Source organism: Denticeps clupeoides, chromosome 4 (assembly GCF_900700375.1).
Source record: "Denticeps clupeoides chromosome 4, fDenClu1.1, whole genome shotgun sequence".
In the NCBI taxonomy this organism is placed as follows: domain Eukaryota; kingdom Metazoa; phylum Chordata; class Actinopteri; order Clupeiformes; family Denticipitidae; genus Denticeps; species Denticeps clupeoides.
This window is the reverse complement of record NC_041710.1, coordinates 24,593,147-24,620,389: the sequence shown is the minus strand read 5'-3', so window position 1 is coordinate 24,620,389 and position 27,243 is coordinate 24,593,147. Positions and strand designations below refer to the sequence as shown.

Here is a 27,243-nt window from a genome sequence, read left to right as displayed (position 1 = left end):
ACCTTGCCGTTCGATTGATATCTGTCATTTGAGGTGAAGAGGTCACCGTTTCCCAATCCATCTCTGGGGGAAGGGACCTGACTGTCTTTCAGTTTCGGGTTTTTGTTTGTCCACCTCACCTGAGCCTGGAACTTGTCGAATGGGGCAGCGAAAACTTGACCCGAGTCCTTTGTTCTTGTCGGTGTTTATTTAAACCGTATGCCATATGGACAGGCGGCTAGCCATCCACCCCGTCGTCTTCTCTTTTTGACACTGAGCGTAAACCAGTCCCTGTAACAGCAGGCACTTCAGATTCCACCCCGTTTCTGTCTCGTGTCCCAGATGCGGGTCACTGTGTACCGACTCTTCAATGTAGCTCAGCGCCACATTAGTTTGCTCTGTAATGAGCCGTATCGATTACAGGCGTACATTAGCGGATACATTAATGTAAGAGGTAGGCAGGAAAGCCTCCGCACATCTTGCCCAGTCTGGTGGGAGAGCATTTTTGACTTGGGAAGATTTAGAGGTGGCTGTACATGGGTCACAGAAATACCCAAAATGTGAGTCACAGCTTAAAAATACAAGTTAAATGGAAGGGATTCCCTGATTTTATTTATCACTGTCTCTGCATTGATTACTGAACTGAATCTCGCCCTTGTGAGACCCTCCTTCAGTCCTCTTAGATGCTTACGATGCATGCAGAACAAAGCAGCAGTGGCTTGTACTTGATTTCTAAGTCCACATAAGTATATATTGTATTATAATTTTTTCTGAACAATTCTCTTTTTGCCCCTGCTGTGGCATCCACGTGTACCTTGCTGCACGATTCTTACGTTGCGCACGTGCACATAGGAAATGTTACTGATTGTGTTAACTGCCTGCAGTAGTCATAATAGAAAGGTTTTCACCGTAACCCTGTTATTGACCGCGCTGTGCTTGCATGCATGTGCACGTGGCTTGGAGAAGTCCTGGTGCGTGCTGCAAAATAGCACCTGAGAAGGTTCAAGGCTCTCATGCCTGTAATAAAGAAGCTCCAATACTTTGACTTTGTCCTATTCCTTCCAGGTTCACACATTTCTGAATTTCTCGTCTGCAGCAGCTTGTCCTCCTGGGCTTCGCCAAGCAGGCTGTAAACCTCTGGCTTTTATAGACCTCTCTGAATACCGTGGGAAGCTGTGGGTTTGCAGGGTATTGTATCTTCTTGGCAGGAACGAAGCCAGAGAGACCAGGAAAGGCTCTCCGTTAAAAGAGGGAGAGACCGAGAGAGAGGGTAGGTGTGGCGGAGCGTGGTACTCTGTCCTGACACGCCGCGCTAAGCACCAGACAAAAGGCACACTTGCACGGGGCCGAAGATTTCTCATGAATTTCAGAAAGGCCTTTTTGGAAAGTTTCCATGGTTTGTCAGGGGAATTTAGGAAATTTGTCCTTCACTGCCCCCTATTGGTGACTTTGTCAATGCTGTCTCTTGTAGGAAACCACGTGGTGGTGGGGTAGTATAAAAATGTTACTCTTAATTACACCAGTTAAACCGTTTGAAAAATATATTAGTGGCTTTTTTTGCATCCTAAATGAGCTAAATGTTAGCTGACTAGCAAGCGGTTTCTGATTGGTCGATTGTATCTTTAATGTGCATATTATTTTATGTAAAACACGTACTTTTTCAATTTAAGTCTGCTTTCTGCGCATCTCAGGACTTGGCAGAAACCATTCATCACTTGTTCTCCTTTTCTCTCCCTCGCTCATATTCACACATCCTTGTTCTTATTTTCTGGTGCAGTCACCCATTTACATACACTTACGTAATACAGCACTCTGCCTTTTTTTTTTTTTTTTATGGGCTTTGCTCCGCTCTTAAAAACATGTGGTATAAAATTAGCTCTGGCTGCGCTCACTGAAACCCATTTAAAGTCTGGCTAAGTGAATCTCGCTCTGAGAGCGCGTCAGGGCAGGAGGGGCCGTCCCCCGCCCAGTCTGGGCTCTTTTAACCAGCGGGAGAGTGACAGCGAGATGGATGAGGGGTGATGTCATCACGGGGGATGGGCGAGCCTGGACAGGCGGGGACATTACCGTACTCCTCCCGACGGCCTTAAAACGGAGGCAGAAAGGTGCGCGCGTGCTACGCTGGCCTGTGCCCTCGCGCTCTTAACAGACCTCCCACTACTCACGCCTCTCACTCCCCTACCGCCGATCACTCTCTGCACTCTTACCCCTCCACGTGATTGGTGTGCTTCTCAGAATGCTCTGGCAAGTGCCAAACGCGCCTTGGCCCTCGATCCTCAACAGCTTTGCAACACCATCTTGCTGGGAGACGTACGGCGTATTTACAGTTAAAGGCAACTGCACACTTGAGCTGGCAAATGGCCACGTCTCCAGCAAACAAATTTTTCGTATCAGTGTTTATTCTGTGACCTTTTCGGCCGAATTGTGACCGATGAGACGCGTGCAAATGATTGTGTTTGCGTTTTTCGGTGTGCCTGTCTAGCACTTGGCCCGCCTCGGGTCTCATGGCCTGGCAGGCAGGCCTTGCTCAGTTAGCCGTCACTCCACCTCCACCTCCAGCTCCATCTCACACTTACAAATGATTCAAGCGTCAGTTCTCTCGAATGCGCTGGCACTCCGTATCCTAGAGACCATATTTTCGCTGCGATCGCTCTCTCCCGCCGCAAAGCCAAGTGCTTCAATTTCCTTGGAAAATATAGCAGAAGAAATGATTGCTTAAATATAATCATGGATATTATAATGGATGACACTGTACGTGCAGGGGAGGGCATCCATGTAGGAATCACAAAGGGTGTTTACATGCGAGTTAAACGTCTGGATTTGTAGTCACGGACCACTCAGAATAAAGAACAGGATGTACTGTATGTAGCAGGGCCTATTTAAGAAATAATCCTCAAAACGCCGGTTCTCAAGAAACAAAACCTTTAATAAATCCTTACGCCGTGGGTCGGAGCGTTCACGGTGATCAATCTGAGGTTACTGAGCATTCTCAGCTCAGGCTGACAGGATGCCAGGATTAGACCACTAAATTACAGCATTGTAAATGATGAAGTGGTCGTGTCACATGACTGTTTTAGATCAGCAATGCGGCACTTTGGATGACCCACAGTTGTAGTTTGTTGCTTAGTGTGACAACTTCCACATAATAGTCTGCTAAATAAAGTAAAGTAAATAGTGCACTGTCTTCCCATCTACAGTTTCAAATTTTTAAAAATAGGCTATTTAGTCCTTGCATAACGGACATTTACACCACGCAGTGTCTCAGGAAAACAAAGAGCATCCTGAAGGACCCCAGCCACCCTGCACTGTCACTTTTTACTTTCCTGCCATCAGGCAAGAGACTCAGGACAATTCACACACGCACATCACGATTTAGAAACAGTTTCTACCCCAGTGCCATCAGGCTATACAACACATAGTATGCACTATCACTTAAATTACACACAATCACTTTCATATGCAACTTAGATATATTCACCCTTCTGTGACTTATTATTTATTGCTGCTGCACTTTGCCTTCTATGTCTTCTATGTATCATGTTCTATGTTCTGTCTACGTGGGAGAGGTTTTTCAAGTAAGAATTTCATTGTGCTCTGTACGATGTACTTTGTACATATGACAATACACTTCAACCTCAACCTCATAATAATAATGACCATAAAAAACTTTTGATTTAAGCAAAATTAATAGTTAAAAAATGCCTTTGAAACATCACTCTAATGTTGTTATGGGATCCTTTTTTAAAGTCAGTGCACTTGTGAGAATTAGAAAAAGGCAAATACCGTGATACTCAAATGTAAATGCAATTTCCTTACATGTATAAATATACTGTATACTGGCATATTGATAATATGTCAGTAGATGAAGTCTCAAAATACATTTCGGTATCCGTGTAATGTCCCTCCTTTAATAGAAATGATGCTGCAGACCCGTTGGACCATTCTGATCATCCATGAAATCCAGGGTTGGCCTCTTGTAAGGCAGATGTTTGTAGAGAAGAGCGCCTGGTGGCGCTCGATGTGAGGGTCTGTTCTCTTCAGGGGCAGAGGAATGCGACGAGGAAGGGTCATGGCCGATGGTAACCCCCTAAGTCTGGCTCTGTCAGTCTAAAATCCCCCACCCTTGCTCGAAGACACACATATGCACATCAGTGTGGGTCTTTATATACAGCAGCCCCCCCCTCTTGTTGTAGAGCAGTGATGGGAGCATGATTCAACTGCCATGGCATTCCCTCTAACCCGGTTCTGAAAGCCCCCTCTGTTTCTGCCGGGGCTGTGACACCGAGGCCTTTGGTTTCCGCCGCTTGTGTGTGTGTATGTGTGTGTGTGTGGCTGGGCTGTGGGTGGACAGCTGCTCTTGGGGGCCTCCTCTCTCGTCCCATCCCACCCTGTCTCTTCTCCGGCAACACACCCTGCCCACCAACCCACACACACACACTCCTGACTACTGAGGAGTTTGATGGATTGGGCGCCTCGTCTGCTCCATTCTGGCGGCTCTGGTCGGTAAGGACTCTCATCTGCTGCTTTGTTAGAATGGCCTCTATGCCGTGTAGACTGGACCGCGTGGTTTGTTCCGCTGGGTGTGTTCTTGCTGGTAAGCCCGAGTTGCGTTGCGGCGTTCAGAATGAGCGAAGGTGACGGAGGTATGGAGCGCCCGCCCATCTCTCTGTGTTTCTGGACCGTACAGGAGTCACGCAGTGAATAGCTGTTTGGCCGGAGTGGAGAGACCTTGCCTCGCTGTCAGTGTTGTGTATGTGGGTCAGCTAATTCCACCACTGCCCAGGGCCAATTTAAAGGGCCAGCAGCAATCAACAAGCTGAACCAGAGTGAACCTTGGCTCTGTGTGTGTGTGTGTGTGTGTGTGTGTGTGTGTGTGTGTGTGTGTGTGTTGGTGGTGGATGGTGTAAAGGCTCACAGATGGGCAAGTGATTCTCCAGTCCTATGAAGAGAGAGATGCTTTGCACAGATCTAACCTGCTTGGTGTAGAGTTGTAATGTTAAAAGCATTCAGGTTCATCCATAATATTCCTTTTTATTCATCTCCCAAAGTGCTTAAAATTTTCCATTTGCTACATTATCAATTCTGATCTGTGAAGAAATGAGGGAAAATTATATCCTTCCCAATCAAAAATTTGATTTTTCAGTCAAAAGACAATGGCCTTGTGCTCATGCAAATGCTGAATAAAAAGTGGCCGTATCATTTATTTTTTGCTCGGCCCTTTTGTTTGCTCGCGCCGTGGTAGGGAGAAGGCGCGTGTTACAGGCCAGGCAGGGCAGCTGTTCCTGGCCTCTCTCGGTCTATTTCTTTCAGGCCGGGCGCTGTAATCTGAGCAGCCGTGTCTCTGGGAAACCTGAGTGCCTGCTGAATTGTGATGGAGCCGAGCGTGGAGCCTGCGTGGAGCCCCGTGTTCTTCGGTTGTGCGCTCGCTATGCGACACGTTGCTGCTGCTGCGGCATCATCATCGTCGCTTTTCACGCTGCGTGTCATTATGTTTGCTGGTGTAGACTCAAAAGCCATTCGGAGCCTACACTTTGTATGGTTTCATTTAGAAGAGAATGCGGGCGTGTCCTGTGCAATTGTGTTGAGATATTTCGGCATGTCCCTGTTTGCCTGGGAGTGTTTTGATTGGCGTGGTGGTGGTGGTGTTCCGGTGGATGTTTATTTCTCTCTCCCCTCTCTCTCTCCTGCAAGTTTGTACACTGCTGTGATGTTCAGTGTGCCTAAGCTTGGCCTTGTAACAAAGGAGACCCCAACAGAACCCCCTGTGGATGGAAAAACAGAAAAATGGGTGGCTTTGTTGATCCTCACAGCCCAGCACCTCACTGCAAGATTTGTTGAATGTTGAAAGGAGGTGGTGATTGTTTTTCTTGACAATCTTATCCTATCTTACGGATCTCATCTAGTGGGTGCTTATGGAAACCATCAGATAAGTGTCTCTGTGGTCTTCATGCTTTTTAAGAATGACTGGCAACACACGACCTAGTCAAAGGCCCAGCCTTAAAACGGCTCTGTTTACATCGTTTATGGTTTCCTTTTCCTTTTGATGCTGGTTGCATCACAGAGTCCAGAAAACCATATAACTCACAGAGCAGACATTTTGAAATGGTTCATTATCTGAAGTAATTGACTCCTGGACCATGGGAAGTGGTGTAACAGCAGAATTATTCATGCACATAAATGTTTCATCATTGCCTAGTCATCCCAGTGCACAAGCTCACTTTATACTTTCCCCCTTACTCTGGACCTTCAGATACCACACTTGCTCTTCTGACATTGGGTATCTCTGTAACCTTTACCCAGATGCTGCCATTGATGAGATCCCTGGTGCCACTGACTTCTTTTCAGTGGTATCATACTCCTACTCCTTTGCCATACTCCTACTCACTGCCGTTTTTTCTGTCTGTATAACTAACGGCATCACCCTCTGCACGTTGTATTTATCGCATGTTACCCCATGGTTCAATGTGCTGCTGACAGTAAAGTGACCTTGAACCCTGAACCTTCTGAGCAGAATACAAGATCAAGCTGAACTGGAAGAAAAGTGAAAGTGTTCCTTTTGTTTTCTCCTTTGCCAGGCTTGCACGGTGGACCGGGGTACATCACAGTGCCGATTTCACTCTTCCGGGGGTAAACATGGGTGGAAAACAACATTTACAAATCAACTCCTTAATATGAATGGGCAGTGAGTCTTATAGTTTTATTTAATCCGAGTCCATTAATAACATACTTGGGTCATCAAATGCTGAATAGGGTAGACGTGTTCAAATAGAAAGAATTAAAAGTGAATCAAACCTTCACAGAGTCTGGCATGATTGGAGGAACCACTCTGGAACCACTCTGGAATGGTTCCTTTTGATGTCTTCCATTGTTCACTTTTCTTCTGAATAAGGGCATTGGGGATGTTGGGCTGAAGCATGTCTGTGGCGGGGTGCCTTCAGACTCTCAGACAGGGAGTTTAGGGTGGAGGACTGCCAGACCAGGGTGTACTGGGCAGGGTAGAGTCCACAGGACCTGGCTGTGGAACACTAGACAGGAGATGGCTGTCCTGCCTGTGGTCAGCAGTAGGGGTGTTGATATTAATCACATAATCGATGCAGACGTGGACTATTCTGCTTCGTTGCAGTGCAGGACATAATCGATTATAACATAAGGCCATTGCTTGGTGATTTACTGACGGTGACGTATTTTCACAGCAGACTAATGTTCTTTCTGCCACTTTGAAACACACAAATGAAGAGGGAAAGCTGATCTTAACAGTCTCTGAGTGTCCAGAGGGCTTTAGGTTTCCTCCAATGAGCAGAAAAGTGGTCTGTGTTCAGTCCGAACTCACCCGATGCCACGGACGTCCGAGCCAGTTTGCTGCTTCAGGTTGTAACAGGTTTGAGTGTAGTGGAGGTGAAGCATGCAGAGAAAGGATGCCCGCCAGAAATGAAGACAATCTCACGCTGCTGCTGGGCTTTTCAGCACGTTCTCTATTTATTTATGCTTACAGCACCTCGGTTCCGCCACGCTCTGGTAAATGTCTGTAACCGCTTGTACCAGAGACGGGGAAATTACACGTACAAAACATTACTGGTTTTATGTAATACAAACATAAATAAAATAATCAGGGACATTTAAAGGAGAACCTCCAGTATACACGACTGTTACAAGGACAGTTTTTCTGCTCATTGTGGCGAATCGAATCGAATGGTGAGACACCTGCAGTCAGCAGTCGCCCCAAAGCATACAACAAGCTGCTTTTTTTATTTGGGGCAAAATGCTATTTGACTCTAAATGTTTCACACGCGCACAGAAACCCTTTCCCCTCAATTCCAGCCTCCACTTCGTGTGTGTGTGTGTGTGTGTGTGTCACCTGATCTGCAGTTTTCTCCCTTCTGAGACCTCCTGACCTTGGTTTGTGTCTCTCCCCGCAGGCATGGAAGAAACGGTGGTTTGTGCTGCGGAGCGGGCGTCTCACGGGAGACCCAGACGTGCTGGAGTACTACAAGAATGACCACACCAAGAAGCCCATCCGCGTGATCGACCTGAACCTGTGCGAGCAGGTGGACGCTGGGCTCACCTTCAACAAGAAGGACCTGGAGCACAGCTTCATCTTCGACATCAGGACTATCGACCGGGTCTTCTACCTGGTGGCCGACACAGAAGAGGAGATGAACAAGTGGGTGCGCTGCATCTGTGACATCTGCGGCTTCAACCCCACTGACACGGAAGGTAGGATGCAGTAAAAAATAACGCACTCGCTTACAGACACAACAGTATAACAGGAACACTTATAATTTCACTATCAATGCGACAGAAACACGCACTTACTGGAACATTTAGCATGACACATGCTACAAGACACCTGCAGAGGTCCTCACAGTTCAGGACTGTTTTGGCAGCACAGGGGCATCCTACACATTACAAGGCAGGTTCTTTTAATGGTGTGGTTAATGGGAGCACAATATACTGGCAGCTGCTTCTGTGACCTCAGGCAGAACTTCCTGTCTCTTTTCCCATCAGGCGGTGTCCGGCTGCATTGGTGGGGATGTCCTTTTTCCCTTAACAGGCACAAAACAGCATAGTGCATCGATATTCTACAGAAATGAAATAAAAAGAAAAGGCCCTTGCGACTTAAGGGCTCAAACTTGCTTATCATCTGAACCTGATGATCTGTTGCTGAAAGGCAGTGTGGAGAGGCGACGCTGGGCCAGTTCATTTATCGCTGTATGCGTTGTGGTTTATAGAGGCATTGTGCATTTTTACCGTTTAATTTCAATCATTTTACTCTGGCTCAGGCTTGTGTGGTAAATGAGCGGTCAGTTGAGTGTTTTGATTTGCACAAAAATGGATGCTGAGGCAGTGAAACGGAGGCAAGCCAATGACCATTCTTATTACCATTTTGGTTGCACTGGAAATGAAAGCAAAGTCTGAGGTGTGAAAAAACCTGACCATGACGTTAAAAAAAAAACATACGCCACAACAATGTCTGGTTTCAAAAGCTACTCTTGCCGGGCTCTGGACTAAATCAGGATCACTGAATGCTAGGTCCTCTCGGTGCTAGGTCCTCTCCTTTTCTCCCTCTACACGAGATCACTTGCCGTAACAATAGACAACCAACTCTCCTTCTCAACTCACATCAGCAACCTTTCCCGCTCATGTAGATTCCTTCTCTACAATATCAGACAAATCCGCCCTTATCTGTCAACCCAGGCCACCCAGATACTGGTTCAGTCCTTAGTAATCTCACGACTGGACTACTGTAACTCTCTTCTAGCTGGTCTACCACTATGTACCATCCGACCTCTACAACTAATACAAAATGCAGCAGCACGACTGATCTTCAACCTTCCCAAATTCTCCCACACCACCCCTCTGCTACGTTCCCTCCACTGGCTCCCAGTAGCTGCACGCATCAGGTTCAAAATACTGATGCTGGCCTACAAAGCCAAACATGGAGTAGCACCATCCTACCTCACAGCCCTTATTACACCTCGCACTGCACCTCGTATACTCCGAGCCTCCAGTACTGCTCGCCTGGTCCCTCCATCTCTGAAGGTAAAAGGAAGACATTCATCTAGACTCTTCTCCGTCTTGGCCCCTCGGTGGTGGAATGAACTTCCCCTCGAGGGCAGAAATGCTCAGTCACTGAGCACCTTCAAACGACAGCTCAAGACCTTCCTCTTTAAAGAATATTTAGATTAAATTGTAATTTTCTTGTTGTCGAACTTTGTGTACAGAATCTACAACAGAGTGAATAAAATAGATGTATTCATAGTTGGGGTCCTAGTGAACCGGAATTGATCTCTTCATCGATGGTAACTTGAAAGCATGTTGTAAGTCGCTCTGGATAAGGGCGTCTGCAAAATGCCGTAAATGTAAATGAATGGTTAGAATACAATATAAATCTAAAATGCATCTGCTGCTCAAACCACAGGGAGATTATTGAGCCCCGGTGTGACCTCTGAATGTATTTTTATTTTTTTGCTTGTATTTCATTATATCAATAGTATTATAATAATAACCTTATCCAGGGCAACAATCAGTAGTTACAGATCCAGGGAAAGGTAAGTGGGGTTTAAAACTGTGACTTCTGGTTTATAGGTGAGTGTCTAACCCATTGGCCACTAGCAGCCCTGTAGTGCGGCTTTGTGCACCAGAAACTTTATTTTCTTCAGTCCACAGGCCTCCACGAATCACCACAACAGCGTGCCATTAGGACAACATGGCTTATTTGCCCTGCTGGCACAAAAGCTGACACTGTAGAGGAGCATTGGAGGCATGAGGGCCAAACTTCAGTTTGTTGTTTGCTGCTCTAAGCGGGAATTCTGGGAAGTAATTTGCTCAATGCCAGCGTTGTCTATCTCCTGATATACTTGAGTATGGGAGTAGGGAGTTTTTGGGGCATTGTAGCACTGTCCCACCCCCACTCTTTTTTTTTTTTTTTTTTTTTTTTCTTTTTTAATGCCAGTTTGGCATCTTTGACATTCCTCTGCAGATTTGGTGTAACGTGAATGGCACGATTCATGGTGGCATTATGTGTCTGCGTCACTGAATAAACATTTCAATAGGCTTTTGGATTAAAATCTATAAATACAACAGGCATTTTCTGCCTGACATTTGGGTGTTGGGGGCTTTGTCCTGAGCCTGGATGCTGAACGCTTTGGGTTGTTTCTCTGGCCGGGCAGATTCGCCTGGATGGGTGGGGTTTTGTGTTAGTGGTCATTGTTATTGTCTGTGGGTGAGGCTCAATGCTCAAGGCCTCTCAGGTTTCCCTCCCCAGGGAAAGTGTGGTGCCTCGGTCGAGCCTCGACTCACCTTACCAACCGAACTACCGCTCTCCCTCTCTGCACCTGGAGGACAAAGAGCGCATGTTACAATGCCCACAGAGGATCTGAGGAGGACTGTGCATATAATCATATAAATATTGCTAAAGATTCCCAGCTCTCATTTCATTCCAGAAAATAATGACAGTTCTACAGAACATCCAGTCCAGCAAACAAGCATCCCATTTCTCATTCTTGCTGTCACTGGTGAAAACAGATTTTATATCACATACCTGGATCGTTTCAGTAATACTGTAGAACAAGAAGTCAGAGATTGTGTTGGAAACACTATGTGTAGTTGGGCAACTCCTCAGTCCTCCGTCTGGATGTTTTCAATATCTGCCTGATTTAATTTCATTCTGTTATAAATAATGACTTGTCTGATGGGTGGAGCTTTGGGAAATATCCTGAGTTGGAATGATCATAGTTCACTGATGAGCCGATGGGACATCTAAATTTCTCTCAGGTTCAGTCATCACATCATTGTACTGTAGTGTGAGCATAATGTGGCCGTTGTTGACAATGGCAACCTCTTACTGCAGGTTGTAGCATAAAAGCCCGGTTGGAACCACTCCGCCGTTTGTGAGTCACAATTAAAGAATCCTCAGTGAGAACAGGCCAATAACAGAGACGTCATGCTGCAGAGGGAACAGCTTCCTCTACCCCTTTCCTCCCCCAGTGAGCGGGGCCTGAGTGCCTGGCGTTGTGGAGTGCGGCAGCATGGGTAGTGACAGAAAAACAGAGGAGTTTGGGGGATTTTCCCACTGGCTGGGTGAATCAGCGGTGAGCCTGGCGAGAGGGAGAGAAGGACAAGTGCTCCTGACTCACTCAGCCTTGAGCTGTCTGTTTTCAGCACGCTGAGTCAAAAGAACTTGATGATGTGTGTGTCTGTGTGTGTGTGTGTGTGTGTGTGTGTGTGTGTTTGTGTGGCAGTAAATGCCTGTAAAAGCAGAGTTGAATAGCAGGTGCACACACATACACAGGCTTAGGTTCAACTTTGAAGCCTTGAGGAAAGGCCACTGGTGAGTTTCCATAGCAGAAATAACGGAGCGATGAAGACTGCAGGTTTTGAATACTTGAATACAGTGAAAAGATGCACTTTGAAGAAGTTTGCTTCCTTTACATTTACATTTACAGCATTTATCAGATGCTCTTATCCAGAGCGATAAGAGCGATCTGTCACCCAGGCAGACAAACTGGCTCAGACTGGCTCATACCCCCCTATCAATACTTTCTTGTGCGAAAGTAGCCCAAGTTCATGTCTTATTATAATCCTCCACACTCCCCTTTTCATGACTCCATTAGCAGACATCTGCTACCAAACCACACACGCAGATAGATTATCAGCACTTTAATTCAAGAATTCTAATTGGCAAACTACCGATTCTGACGATTCTTATACAATATCCCCCATTATTTGTCAAAATGGTATGCTCTGCGAAGGGTGGTTTCTGATGATTATCCTGCTCCGCTTCTTCTCCCCGCCCTATCCAGATTCAGCGAAGGCGCTACAGCAGGCCGGTGGGGCGGTGGTAGATGTGACCCTAAGCTCAGTGCCAGTGGGTGCAGGTCCCTCCAGTTTCCACAACGTGCCTCCACCCTACCATCCTGTCAGCGTACGCCACCTGGACTCCTCCTCCAGCCAGGATGAGCCTCCAGACTACCTGTGGCTGGTCAACTGTGAGAGCAAGAAACCAGAACCCAGCAGGTAACTGGCTGATCAAGAAAAATTAAGCTCACGTGAACCTGCATTTATAAATGGTGTCACATCTATACGCAAATTCTATTTAATCACTTCAAATATGAGTAAGCGCTGCTAAATGGTTGCAGCAAAATGGCAAGAGGGGAGGGGGCTTGATTAAAAAGCAAATGTTAGTGCCTCTGAGGGACTCGAGTGACAAACTGTGAATAGACATCTTGAAATGAAAGGTCCTTCAAGTTGAGAACGAGCGATGACAGAGGCTGCAGAACCGTTTCTTTATGTACCAAAGCTCAGCAAAAAGCCAGCTGAGATCTTAGATAAGCTAGTCACCTTGGCACTGTGCTCCAAAGCTGGAGCACAATGTTTTTTTTTTTTGTCCGCTCCATTCATTAGTACTATCATTTAACTACTGGGTGAACATATAAGACATTCTATGCTTTATGTTGGAATTTATATTTAAATATTCATACAGCTTTTTTGCATTATTTCAGTAAATAGCCAGATTGAATCCCTGTTTTTTGTTTTTATTACTGTTCCTTCCAACTGGCCTCCATTGACATCCCTTTTTGGAAGGGTTATAAACGTGTATATATTTTTTTCTGGTTCATACATTCATAACTGTTCACTAAGCCCATATAACTGAGCAGGAACCATCGATTTAGCAGAAATTAAATGGTAAATGTTGAGCTCATTTGTGAAAGTGTGCCTGCGTCCTGTCTGTGTAGCTTAGTGGGGACAGCTCCTCCTCCTCCTCCGGAAGGGGACCTGGAGTACTTGCTTCTGGAGGATTGTGAGAGCAAGAGCTCTCCACAGACCAGTCAGTGAGTGCAGAGCATGCATGAGTGGGACAACACAACGCCTTTTTACATTTCTGCTGTGAATGCACTATATTTGGAGTAACTAGCAGAACCTTGCTATCACATACTTTACATAAGAACTCGTTTGTACTCAGAAATCCGTGTTTCTTAACCTGCCACAGTGAGCGGTGTGTGAAATGTACACTCGAGTGTGATTGACACTATAACTGGCCAGTTAGCGCCCTGTGCACCAAGGGAATGGTTTGTGCTGCACGGCCTGGTCTGCTGTGTGCTTTTCCCCAACCGTTTGTTGACTTTTTCCAGGAGAAATGAGTGTCTTATTCACATTATTTGACCAGGCATTGACATTATTTGCAGGTCTCACGAATGCTCCAAGTCTACCTCTTCGGAGCCAGACTGCAACGACAACCTCCCCTCCCACCGCACGCCCACCTCCACCTCGTCTTTGGCGAAGCACCCATCCATCAATGGGTTCTTCACCTCCACCTCCTCGCAGCACATGGCCGGCCTGTACGACTCTCCGCCGTCACGTGGTGCTTCTCTTTCTGTCGACACGTCTGGGGTGTATCACCTGCCGCGCAGCTACTCGCAGGACACCGTGCTGTTGCCCAAATCCATGTCCACGCCCCCGCTGGTCCCCGATGGCGAGTCAGAGGTCTATGTATTCAACACACCGGCACGCAAGCACTCGGTGGAGACGCAGCTCTGGAACCTGAGTGTCAGTTATGACATCCCACCCACGCCGGGCAGCACCTCCTACATGCCCCGAAACACAGGAGGAGGAGATTCTGCAGCGGACATAGTGGTGCCCCCACCCCGACCGCCAAAACCCTCACTGACAACACAGCCTGGCCCTCCCGACCGCTCACCCACAGACACCTACGCCGTGCCACGCTCCATATCGGAGACGGACGGGAATTACTCCATACCTCCGAGTGTGGGCGGAGGAGGAGGTGGCAGTGGCGGCAACAACAAAGCACTGAGAAGTAACACCATCGGCACAGTGGACTCCTCACGCCTCCGGAAAGGTCTGTTACAGCCCCCCCCCCCAATCAAACACGAGAAACACGTACACACACGGTATCTAGGGAGTAGGTTTTCCATTATGGTTGCAGCCACATCATTGTTTTTTTTTTTTTTCCCTCTCTCAAATGAATATTGAGTTCACAGCGTTCCGGACGGTTTCTTGACTTCTTCTAACTCAATGTAATGCCGAGATGTGAACGATCTTGCAGTCACCTTATGACCAACCCGTGACCTACGGTAAACCAGAATTTTTAGAAACTATTTAGATCCTGTGGGCAACATTTTTTTAAGATGACAGCGCCCCCTGCCTGTGGATTTCTTTTAGCGTACTTTCAATAAGGAAGCAGTTTCTTAGTAATGGCAAATTTTTACCTCAAAGAACATTAAGCTGTTATGGGGAGTGCTGACTACAGCCCTGAATTCCTGTTGTCCACAGACCTGCATAACACTTTTTGAAACCACAGCATTTGTGGCTAGCTTGGTGTCCTCGGAATGACTGATCCAAAACAAAGTTTGGATTTTTATTTTTTTGTGGTTCATTTAGGGTCATGTAATTTTAAAGCATACCTGTCAAATCACATCTAAAGAATAATTTCAAGCAGGCCATCTTTTTATTTTGTTTTTTATTGAATTTTTTGATTGTTTTTTATTGAATTGAATTGCATTTGGTGTTTTTTGGTTGACTAGCATTTGGTGACCAGGTAGGTGAGTTGTCTTTCTAGGCTGGTGCAGGGAGGCTCTTCTGATTCTTTCCATAGAGCTACTCATTGTCCCTCAACCACAAGTATTTTACATTCACGCTACGGAAAGAGTTGCTAATTTTAATGTGCTGTGGCTGACGTTTATTTTTGATCAAATAACAGTGGATGTTAATTCTTTGACTACACTTCCCATGATAACTTGCACATGTAACTCCTACCTATGTCCAGTAAAACATTGCGTTCCTGTCTCATGGTAAATTTGTAGTTTCCCACCAACCTATGAAAACAAGCTTATTGGTGTAAAAAAATTTTTTTTTTACTCAACATGTTTTTGGCTGTTGCACATTTGCAGTTGCACGTGATTTAAATGATTTTATGTGTATTTTTGAGTGATTACACTCCGCTACTATATGGGTAGCTGAGAAGCAAACGAATTTGGCAGTTAACTATGAATTTGAACCAGTATTACACCAATCTGAGGTTCTCAGTTAAGTTTTTTTTTTTTTCTTTTTCTTGCAGACTATGGATCACAAGACTGCTATGCCATCCCAAGGTCCTTCCCATCAGACAAAAGCTGCTCGTTTGATTTCAATGAAAGTTTCAACAGCTATTTAGTAAGATTTCTCTGAGTTATAATTTGACATTTAACCATTATCTTTTCACATCAAAACCAGTTGCATTGTACCATCAAAGAATAATATGCTCTATTACCAAAAAAGAACATAATTGGAGAATATGTTCAGAGAAATGTATTATTATGGTGTTATTTATAATGTTTAGAACATTAACTGCAGATACTTTCTTTTTTTCACTGTCCACTTCCCACAAATACAGAAGAACAAGGGCATGATGCCAGTGGGCAGCACCTCCACAGAGGAAATGGACGAGAACTATGTACCAATGAGCGCCAATTCTCCCTCTCACCGCCGCTCTGGAAGTTTGTCCGAGCCCATCTTGGAGCCCAATTATGTGCCCATGACGCCAGGCACAGTGGAATTCTCATCCTTGGGTAAGCAAGTGCCCCCACCAGCTCACATGGGCTTTCGCTCCAGTCCCAAGACCCCACCACGGCGACCTATGCTCATCACCGATTGCCAGCCCCCCCCTGTTGACCGCAACCTCAAACCGGACCGCAAAGGTGAGACCACGTGCTGTGGTTTGTGGATGTTGCGGTGTGTGCATTGTTGTGCTTGAAAATGGCTTTGTTTGTGTTTGTGTGTGTATGGGTGAAGCTCTTAATTGGTTGTTCCATTTTTCCTGTGAGCTTCTGCCTTTCATGTGCTGGCTCGTGCTTTCCCGGCATTTGCTTTTTCACTCAACATTTCTTCAACCGTGCCACAGTGTACTTGCGAGATCGGTTCCTTTAATACCTCCAACCCTTCAGACCCCTGTACCCAGAGAGTAAAAGCAGCTTTCATACAGCTTAGCCTTCACCAGCACCTCAATATCCTTTGGACTAGCAGGTTAGCATGTGACCAGCCCTGCCATGAAAAGTGTTTTTGTGGCCAGCTTTGGAGCCCTGGATCTAACGGACCCTGATGGCACTGTTCGCCTGGAGCAGTCACCTCTGTCCCCATTGTCCAGTTCTCAAAGGCTCCTTTGAGGGCAAAACCGAATAGGGGAATCTGGTAAAAGGGGGACCAGGGGGATGACAACTGGAATGTCAAACAAGCAGGAAGAAACACAAGGCCATGTGAAGTCCCTACACTTTAGGATGCTCAGTTCTCAAAATTCCTGGAATGTTGTTGATGAAGTTGCTGGTACACGTATTAATCCAACAATTGAAAATTTGTCTTTATTTTCTATGGTCTTTAATCACCTTGTTTGGTCTTTTCCATTCCCTTTCACCACATTATGCAACCATAGATTAACAAGGTATGGCTTTGAACTAGTATGATAAATTCCTTGAGGAAATTACTGGGTTAAGTAACATGATTGACTAGAATATTTTGTATAAAATTGTCAGATTATCTGAGTCATTTAGACCAAAAAGCAATTTCCAGAACAATCCCAGAAAATCCTATATTTGGTGGAAAAGCAAATTAATCCAGTATTTCACTGACCAATCTGGTGTAGGTCTTTTTTTTAAACAATCAGCTATTTAAGGAAAAGTTAGGGCTGCACAATTATGTCCAAAATGATAATCACGATTTCCATATTGTAAACATGATTATTAATTATTATTTTTATTACGCTTTTTATTTCATTTCGTTTTAAACAGCAAATGAACATGTCTTTCAGTTCAAACCTCAAAAAAAATAAAAAAACATAAATTATAATACAAAATTAATCCAAAGCAAAGGGCTAACAAAAAATAAATAGCAATTGCAGAGTGCAAAGGTGCAAACAAGAAAAAAAAAGCCTATGCGGAAAAGGCGCATTTTACTAGGAACAGGAACATACTACAGGCCTACAGAGTTTTGCGTTTCTTGTGTTTCTTCCTGCTTGTTTGGGGCAGTGGTGGCCTAGCGGTTAAGGAAACGGCCCCGTAATCAGAAGGTTGCCGGTTCGAATCCTGATCCACTAAGGTGCCACTGAGGTGCAACTGAGCAAAGCACCGTCCCCACACACGGCTTCCCGGGCGCCTGTCATGGCTGCCCACTGCTCACTCAGGGTGATGGGATAAATGCAGAGGACTAATTTCACTGTGTGCACCGTGTGCTGTCACTTCACTGTCTTCTTTTGGCAATGAAATGGATCCTGTCAGTATTTTCTGGCATAAGAGATGACTGGTCGGGTCACTATAAAAATTTAATATATAAAAATTAACATCCATTTACCTTACCTGTATTTATTTTGTATAGATTTGTCAAGAACTATAGCCAATGAACTGCAATATATAGAGGTGTCAGAACAGAAGCTTTGCCCTTCCAATGGGGTGGGGCTGGGAAGATAGATGCTCTGGTCTGTAACATGACATAAAATTACGTTATTCGAAACGTACATGATAAAACAAAACCTTACTTGTGTAATGTTATGCATTGATTCTTCTTTTGCACACACTGCACAAAAGTCCTGCATTTTTGCCCGTACAGTCAGGAAAGCGGGGCTGAGTGAGCTTGGAACTAGAGCTGTAATTCTTGGCCCAGGCCATGAGGTTTCCGCTCATACAGTCTATACTTTTTTTCACCAGTTGGTGGTTGGCTGACTATTGGTTGAGAAAGTGCTTGATTTGATAGGTAGCAGAGCCTCTATTCAAATATTAATATTGCCGACGATCATTTTAAATAAATCGTGCCAACCTAAATCGTGATCATGATTAACATTTGGGTAATTTTGCAGCCCTAGGTTGCTAGGTTAAGTAGTGGTAAAATGGGATAAAATCACACTTTTCCAGTATGTACACAGTTCATCCCTAAAAGGAACAATGTTGTTTATATACTTTCAAACCAAATTATATTAAGTTGTTAAATGTTATTAAATATTAAATGTTAATAAATACATGTCTGTACATTCAACCAGACAGATGCTCCTTCCCTCTTATGTTTAGTACTTTTTGGAAACCACTTAAAGGCATAGAACCGTGCTGTGTGCCATACTTTTACCACACTGTAGAACAAGGTTTTTTTTTGTAGGGTCAGGGGTTGATTTTGGAGATTGTTGTGCTTGTTGTGCTCATATCAATGACTGTATCAGCCTAACCACTATGCATGTGCTGATAGTATTGTTATCCCTGTATGTGGTGTTTTTCTGGATGGAGTCATGTTGCATGATTGGTTGCAATTGTAGTGCAAGCAGAAAGTTTGAGATGATAAGAATAAGTGCTGGGGCTCTGCTTAGCTTTGTCCTTCACAAATGCATGGGGCACTTGATCAGAAGTCGGGGAAAGAAATCACATAGTAAATGTTCAAAGGCTTATAATGAGATCCAAAAATCTTTTTCCACCAATCAGGTCAGAGCCCTAAGGTAATCAGAGCTAAGCCTATTGGTTTAGAGCGAACTGACTCTCAAACCGTAGGTGAATTTGCAAGACGCCGTAAGGGTAGGTACCTGCAAATCCTCGCCATCTTACCTAAATCTTCTCTTCTTCTTGTCTCTCTCATTCTCATCTCTTGTAAGGCTCCAACTTTGAGCAACTTGACATCCATGCATGCTAGAGATGGTGACCTACTGGTTCCTGAGGTCTTTGTGACCAGCCCATTTAATTGTTTAATTTACATTTAAGTATTACATATTAGACAATCAATCTTGTATTGTGATTGTCCAAAAAAATAATTTGACATTTTGCTGGATGATTGTCACTGCAGACCCCAGCCAGTCTATGTTTCTGTTAATGAACTCATGACCTCTGCCAGGTACACTCTATGAATTCCGTTTTTTTCCTCCCCATTTTTTAAAATGTTTGTTTTCTCAGGTTGCATTTTCTGTGATGGTGACCACAGTGTTGATCATACTATTAACAATTCATTGTCATGTAATTACACCCAATACTAATGTATTGCACATTATATTTAGGGGCAGTGGTGGCCTAGCGGTTAAGGAAGTGGCCCCGTAATCAGAAGGTTGCCGGTTCGAATCCAAAGCACCGTCCACATACACTGCTCCCCGGGCGCCTATCATGGCTGCCCACTGCTCACTCAGGGTGATGGGTTAAATGCAGTGGACACATTTCACTGTGTGCTCCGTGTGCACTTTACTTTAATGTATACACATTATTTCTCTTCTTTTTGGATTGAGTACACTATATTTGAAAATACTTTTACACATAGGCAGAGCTAGGCATACTGTTTTCTCATCTTTATTATTCTGTTTTCATTTTTCTTTTTTTTGAGACTAACACTCTATACACTTCAGATAATTTCTCTCTCCTTTTTGAACAGTCAGTTAACCATATTTCTCCTGCAAGATTTCTGCATATGATTAATGAAGAATATTGCATATAAAACTATGCTTATTTATATATGAGCACAAATACATTGTTATGATGTGTTAGTTTGCACTTGTTTATGCGATTTGTATGCAGTGAGATCACCACAGCCCTAAAGTATCCAGATAAATTCCCACACAGTTGCTTTTCTGCACTTTGAAATGCTTATCAGCAGAATCAGTCTCTCTTTGGCCATGGTGGCACCAGATGGTGCATGTTGTAGCCCACCCGTGGCGTTATGGGAAAGCTGGCTTCTTGGCGGTGGCTTGTCGGCCAGCTGTGAGGCCTGAATCAGTCACAGTGAATGTGGGAGGAAGAGGGCTAGAGGGAGGCCAACTGAATGTCTTTCTTCTCATGGTCATTTTCACTCTGTCAGACACAACTCAGCACTGCAGTAGAATGTTATATTTCTGTCACAGGAATCCTGATAAGAAATAATTTGCTCTGTTTAATTGATTATGAATGCATAAATAAAAGACTATACCTTTCTGAAGTCTACTTAGAATAGTCAGTGCAGTGCGTTAAACTGTTGTCTTACCAAATAGTGCCCTCTGTTGGCTGTCAATTTTTTTTAGATAAATTTATAATAAGGATTTTGTTCAGCAAAGTAACAGAACAAATAAATGACAAATGAATGCTATGTATTCTATGGGGGCATATTACTGTCATTGTCATTCCCCTGTGGTTTTTATAAAAGTGCAGATGTCAGTGTATCAGGATCACCTTTGACTCTTTCCCTGTTACAGTCAAACCTGCCCCTTTGGAGATAAAGCCTGTGCCAGAGTGGGAGGAGCTTACAGCACCTGTTCGTTCCCCGGTCACCAGGTCCTTCGCCCGGGAGTAAGTTTCCATGCATGGTGCACAGAAACGGTGCATGGCCTACATGCCAGTCTTTGGGTATAATTAAAACCACTTCATGTTGCCCATTTGAACACCACAGACTGGCATTTAGGCTAGAATCTGCATGTGCGGAATGTAAATTCAGAATACAACACATATACATCAGTAGATGTATAGACTAACCTCCCAGTCATTTCACTAGAAATCTCATAATCCATCCCTCTAGCCACATGACATTATTGTGCATTGTGCAGCCAGATATATATCTGCTAAGGGATGAGCATGGACATGTTTTAATGTTTCTGTGAGCGCGTGTGTGTGTGTGTGTGTGTGTGTGTGTGTGTGTGTGTGTGTGTGTGCGCGCGTGAGAGAGAGAGAGAGAGCAGCAGTGTAAACCTTGTCCTGCTGCTCAGTCCCTCCAGGTTCCCCATGCCTCCAAGACCCCCATCGGTGCAAAGCACTGCCTCCAGCACAGACTCCGAGGAGTGTGATGAGAATTATGTAGCCATGCACAACTCTGTTTTGTCTTCAGACGAGCCAGTATGTAATCCCAGCTTCACAACTACAAACCTGCTTTTATATCACAAGAGGCCACCGCCTTTTACAGCAAATCGCAGTAAAAACACTACCAATTAGATATGCAGCAGGTTTACATATCGTCATTATTTCTGCAAAGGTTAGGTGAGGGCCAGCACAGTGAAGAAAGTGTTTTAAGCAGTTTGATGGAAAAAGTACGCTCCCCCTCTTTTGATAGCCGCGAAGAAAGAAAATCTTCACTTTATTGGTAGCGATTGATATGCCAGAGGGACTCCTCTTTCCTCTCTACTCCCCCCTTCCACTTCTAACTTGACTCTCCTGCCTTTACCACCTGGTTTCTGTTTTCTCCCCTCTCAGTTTTTTGATGCAGGAAGCTCACCCGGTGGACGCCGCCCTGCTTGCTTTTTGTTTTCTCACTGCTTGGTTTCTATTTATTGATGTTTACGTGGAGCCTTTTCATGAACGTAACAGCTCTGATCGGTTCCTGCGCTCCTCTATTTGCATGTGATACCGTTTCATGCTGCTAATATTTTTATTAACTAAAATGTGGTACAATATTATCGTAGCAGGTAGATTAGGAGCGGGTATTCCGATGCAGGGAGGCATTTTTTGGGATGACCTTTCAAACGCAAGGTCTTTCCAAGAACGTCTTGTGCTCGGTTGTATACAGCTCACCGTTTAAAAGGCTCCACGTGCTCATGGTTTCCCTTACATTTCTTGCATTACTTCTGATGTTCCTGTCCCCACACCCTCCTGTTTTTGTTCTTGTTCCTTTTTCATTATCTGCTTTTTCTGTAGCCAATGTTTTCCCCTCTTTGTGTTCTCAACCATTCCATTCCTCCCTTCTTGTGTCTGCTCCTCTTTCACCTTCGTGCTCCATAGAGAGGAGTCCTTCTACTGCACTGTTCCCATCACTCCCATAAAGAGGGAGGTGGCAGGCCTTGACAGCCTAGAGGAGGTGAGGGACACTTTTTATGGAGAGCTCACAGACTTTGGCTCGGGCCGACTTAATCTGATCATAATCCTGATCGGAAGCCCTGAGACCCGTGAGATTTGATTCTTCAGGCAGACCATCCATAAACACCTAGAATGTTAACTCTCTTAACTGTGAGATCAAGCACTATCGGTAGCATATAAGAATATTGTGTATTCTTCCTAGTTGTTGATGTAAAAAGTGAGCGTCACCATTGTAGCTTCACCACATCTATTCACCTGTAGAATTTTGTGTGCTTTATTGTAGCATCTAGCCTTTTTTTTGTTTGTTTTATTTGTTGCCATCTGATTGGTTCCTTCTGACTCAACCAGAACATGAAACTGCCTGTTCAGATGAATGCAGATGGGGGCAGCAGTCCCATGGTAAAACCCAAAGGAGACAAACAGGTGGAATACCTGGACTTAGACCTGGACCCCGGCAAATCCACTCCTCCACGGAAGGTAAAACTGCTGTTCTTTGATGAAGAAAATTCTGCCATGCTGTGTTTTAATCAGTTAGTTAAATCCACACCGTCTGTCTTCGCCTTTGCAGAAAAAGGCCAGTGCGAGTGGCGCAGTGTCTGATGAGCGGGTGGATTATGTAGTAGTGGACCAGCACCGCACACAGGCACTCAAAAACACCCGGGAGGCCTGGTATGACGGTCGACAGTCCACAGAGACAGACACCCCAACCAAAGGTCCCAAGTGAACCCCGCCCTTCCTGCATCCCACGTCACCCACTTTTCTTGTGCTCGGAGAAATACTTTTTTAGGCCAAGGAGCCAAGGAAACTGCCAATGGGCCTGAAAACTATGCTTTCCTCTTACTGCACACTGCCTCCACACAGGGGGAGAGGAGAGAGAGAAAAGAGCATGGATGCCCCAAACCTTAGATTGCCCTCCCAGGGCCCCATTTTACACTGCCGTTTGCGTGACGAAAGTGAACACCTCCTGGGACATTTGGGAGAGACCCATGCATGAGTTCAGACGGTTGGTGGGACTTATCTTCGGGGGAGCTTATCTTCATGGTTTTCTTTGCAGCGAGAGACCTGCTCCAACCATTTGCCCACCAAGTTCAAAAACATTGCCAGTTGTACTTCTGCAATGAGTCATTACATCTGAGCTGTGTTGTCAAAAAGGAAAAAATTAAGTCCAATAACCAAGATCTGCCAAGGATTTGGAATTTTTTTTCTGTTTGTTAAGATCCATGATAATCTGCGCTGTCTGGTCCGGGTCTCTGAACGTGTTAAACTCATCAAGGTGCATTCCATAAGGTGTCCTAACACTAAGATGCTAAAGCTAAAAATATGCTGTCGATAAGTTTTTTTTTTTTTTTTTTTTTTTTTTTAAATGAGTGCTACTGTACGTGTTGTCATCGACCTCACATGAACTACTTTGCATTATCATTTCACTCAACTTTGCTTGGGAGTTCTTGCAGCAGAGCACACGGGCTGCACCCTCAACTTTTTCACGTGCAGTTGAGTTGCGCAATCAAAGGTTCTGAATCATTTAAAACAAGTAAATATAGAAGTATTCCTTTTCTCGTTTCAAAGCAGAAGTGCTTCTTACATCTGCCAGATGAAATGCAAACAGACTGTGAATGCACATTGCGTGCGTTCTTCTGCATTTGCCGTGATGTGTACTTTACTTGTGTTTATATCTAGGATTTAAATGCTGAAGTGTGGATTCTGCAGGATAGAAGTCTGCACCCTCTGAGATGGTATCAGGAACTATGAAAGGATGGATCTGAGATGATGGAATGAATAACTGTGACTGCTATTAATAGGAAGTGGAATCTTTCTGTTTAGCATATGCAAGGTATACTAGAGGTAAGAAGTCAGGTACTCATTAACGCACCTATCCATTTCTAATTTATTCCATATTCGCTAGCAATGATTTGTGGACTTGCAATACATGTGTCCTCATCATTTATATGCAATTTTGGGCTTTCAAAACTCTTGTTTTAGACACCCTGGAGAAAAGTTTTTCCTTTTTCATGGACGATCATTTATTCATATTTCTTAACTGGTTATCATTTTTTGCCTCTTGATAATTTATTTCAGATGGACTTCTACAGTTTGTGGACACTAATTGCCTTATCTAGACAGATTTTATTTGTATGTTGTAAATATGTTCTATTGTGTTCTTTTTAGCCCAGTATAAGAGTCCATGAGAATTTTACTGCTGGTAGGAATAATACCTTTACTAACTTCTTTCTTAAGCCTGCAGGGTGTGGGACTTAACATTCTGTGTGATTATGCATTGCTATTCCTGGCTTTGTGCTGTAAATATTGCCATTATCTGTTGAAGCATGAAAACCAATGCCTATACTGTTGTTTCCATACTACTTAAATCTGGATGGGCCTGTCACAAGAGGAATCCCGCCTTGATGCTTTGTATCTTTTTTAATGAATGAAAAAATGTACACTTTAAAAAGTAAACTAAATAAATCAATCAGTCTAATGCAGTTTGACTCTTCTTTCTTAAGTTATTTAAAGTGTTCTTATAATCATATGATGGTCTTCACATTTTAATTAATTTAATTAATTGATTAGTTTGTTTGACATGTCTTAATGTTATTGTATGTAACATTTTGAACATGTGGTTAGATCCTGCAATATGTGTGCCTATATGCAGGCTTACTTTTGGTATAGGTTTCCAAGCCCACACCCACACAAAACCCTACACTGTCTGAACAGCAGTCAAAATGGAGTCATTGTTATATCAAATTGAGTAGTTATGACTACAAAAACAGCCCCAAGCACCAAAGAATCACAGCTCTTCATGGAAGAATGGAAGATCTGCATGGAAGAATGGACCAAAATACCAGCTACAGTGTGTGCAAACCTGGTGATTGCTGTCATTGCCAACCGAGGTTACATAACAAAGTATTGAGGTAAACTTTAGCTATTGACCAAATACTTATTGTCTCCACTATTATACAAACTAACTAAAAGTCATACAATGTGGTCTCCTGGATTTTAGTGTCTCTCACACTTGAAGTGTACCTATGATCAAAATAACAGACCTCTCTCATCTTTTTAACCCCTTTTGTCTTCAATAACTTTTTCAAACGTTAATGTCATAACTTTGCCTTTCTCTCATATAATTGCTGAAAAATTACAATGTATATATATATATATATATATATATATATATAGATAGATAGATAGATAGATAGATAGATAGATAGATAGATATAAAACACACACACACACAACAGTTTTTGTTAAATTATGTGTGTTCAAATTTATAGCAGCAGGGTTTTTCCTTGACAATTTTACCCTGACCGTTTTAGTGTTGCAATGGGTTAAACTGTTGCACACACAGACATATAAAATTACTTCAAAAGCACACACACACACTTCAAAGCAACAAGTAGTCCAATTCTTAGATATACATTGGACCTTCAGACAAAACACAGGTTATACATTCATAAATTCTTTCATTTCGAATCTTTTATGCCTGATTTCTCCAACTGGGGAACAGTGGTGACCTAGCGTTAAGGAAGTTAAGGCAGTGGCCCTGTAATCAGAAGGTTGACTCTTTAAATCCCGATCCAAGGGTGATGGTTAAAAAGCAGAGGACACATTTCATTGTGTCACCATGTGCTATGCTGTGTATCACAATGACAATCAATTCACTTTCAATAAACAAGCCCCCCAAAAAAGAGTAATCATTCTTGTCACACATTTCACTCTTAGACTGCACAATGAATAAATGGTACACAATGAAGAATGGTTCTTGACTTGATATCCAGCCCTGTGGATGATGAGAGTGATGAATATGAGGAAACAGTATCAGAAGACAACTTCACTGAAAATGATGAAGACTTTATTCCAACTGACGAGTACGCATCGAGTGATGAAGAGGAGCCTGCTGAAATTCAACCTATTGTCCAATCCAAAGATGGAAGTATTTGTACATTTACATTGGTAGATTCTCACTGAAGGCATTAAAACTAATAGCCGCCCTTTGCTCCGATTACTCCTTTGCACACTCTTGGCATTCTCTGGATGAGCTTCAAGAGGTTGTAAAATCTGAATTTGATAATTCAGAATGTGTGCTTTTTTTGCTAAAATTAATTTGAATGGTCAATAATAACACAATAAAAAATGTGTGTGTGTGTGTGTGTGTGTTAATAAGTTAATAAGTTATATGTTAATAAAATCCCTTTTGCTTTATAAGCAGTCACACTGAATAAATTGTCACTGGGATTTGCTGTCATTCAAAAAATGTTAATGTTTCAAAACAATATCCTAAGTAAACTTTAACATATACCAGTCACTGATATTCTGCCAAATTTTATGCATCTGATCATAACCATTTTGAATTTTTCTTTATTTTTCAGAAAAAAAAGTTTTGATATTTAATGGTCTACAATACACATATTTAAGAAGTGTAAAATATATGTTAATATTTTGGTAACAAGCTCACTAAAAAAGTGAAACAATAAAAATGGATTTCATTTCATCCATTGTACTTTATAAGCAGTCAAACACATCGGGTAAAATGTCACCAGGATGACAACAGGTGTGACTATTATATGTCTTTAAAAAACTAAGAATGGCTTCAAAACAATATCCTGAATAAACTTTAACTTTACGTTTTGTGCTGCTTTTCATAACCATAGTGAAAATAATTCAGAATTTTTATTTTTTCCTACAAAATTAGGAATAATTTTATAAAAATGCTCTATAATACCACAGATTTTTAAAGAAGTGTGAAATATATGCTAATACTTTTGGAATACTTTATAAGCAGTCAAACACACTGGGTAAAATGTCACCAAGAGGATGACATGTGTGTAGTAAATTGGAAGAAAACACAAGGATCAAGTGGGACAATCAAGTGGGGCTGCTAAATACTTTTTTGCCCCACTGTACTTCATTTCTTCCCAGCAATGTGCCAAAGGTTCAATTCCCGAGCCGCCATGGTGCTGCTGAGCAAAGTCCATCTCCACTCTGCTCCCCGCACTGCCGACTGCTCACTAAG

General features: G+C 43.5%; 1 protein-coding gene across 6 annotated transcripts in view; it reads left to right on the top strand.

Moving 5' to 3' along the window:
• Positions 1 to 24,715, top strand: part of gab1 (GRB2-associated binding protein 1) — a 46,391-nt gene extending 21,676 nt beyond the window's left edge. For 3 of the 6 annotated variants that reach the window (XM_028976400.1, XM_028976405.1, XM_028976404.1), the window contains exons 2-11: positions 7,896 to 8,193; positions 12,282 to 12,495; positions 13,665 to 14,335; positions 15,554 to 15,648; positions 15,869 to 16,172; positions 18,927 to 19,016; positions 20,648 to 20,741; positions 21,155 to 21,281; positions 22,584 to 22,712; positions 22,804 to 24,715. In XM_028976400.1, the coding sequence (XP_028832233.1) occupies positions 7,896 to 8,193; positions 12,282 to 12,495; positions 13,665 to 14,335; positions 15,554 to 15,648; positions 15,869 to 16,172; positions 18,927 to 19,016; positions 20,648 to 20,741; positions 21,155 to 21,281; positions 22,584 to 22,712; positions 22,804 to 22,959 (2,178 nt within the window). In that variant the 3' untranslated portion in view covers positions 22,960 to 24,715. Of the gene's footprint in view, positions 1 to 7,895; positions 8,194 to 12,281; positions 12,496 to 13,664; positions 14,336 to 15,553; positions 15,649 to 15,868; positions 16,173 to 18,926; positions 19,017 to 20,647; positions 20,742 to 21,154; positions 21,282 to 22,160; positions 22,237 to 22,583; positions 22,713 to 22,803 lie in introns of those variants that run through there. The other 3 variants (XM_028976402.1, XM_028976403.1, XM_028976406.1) reach the window with 3 other exon arrangements.
• Positions 24,716 to 27,243: the final 2,528 nt, after the last annotated feature.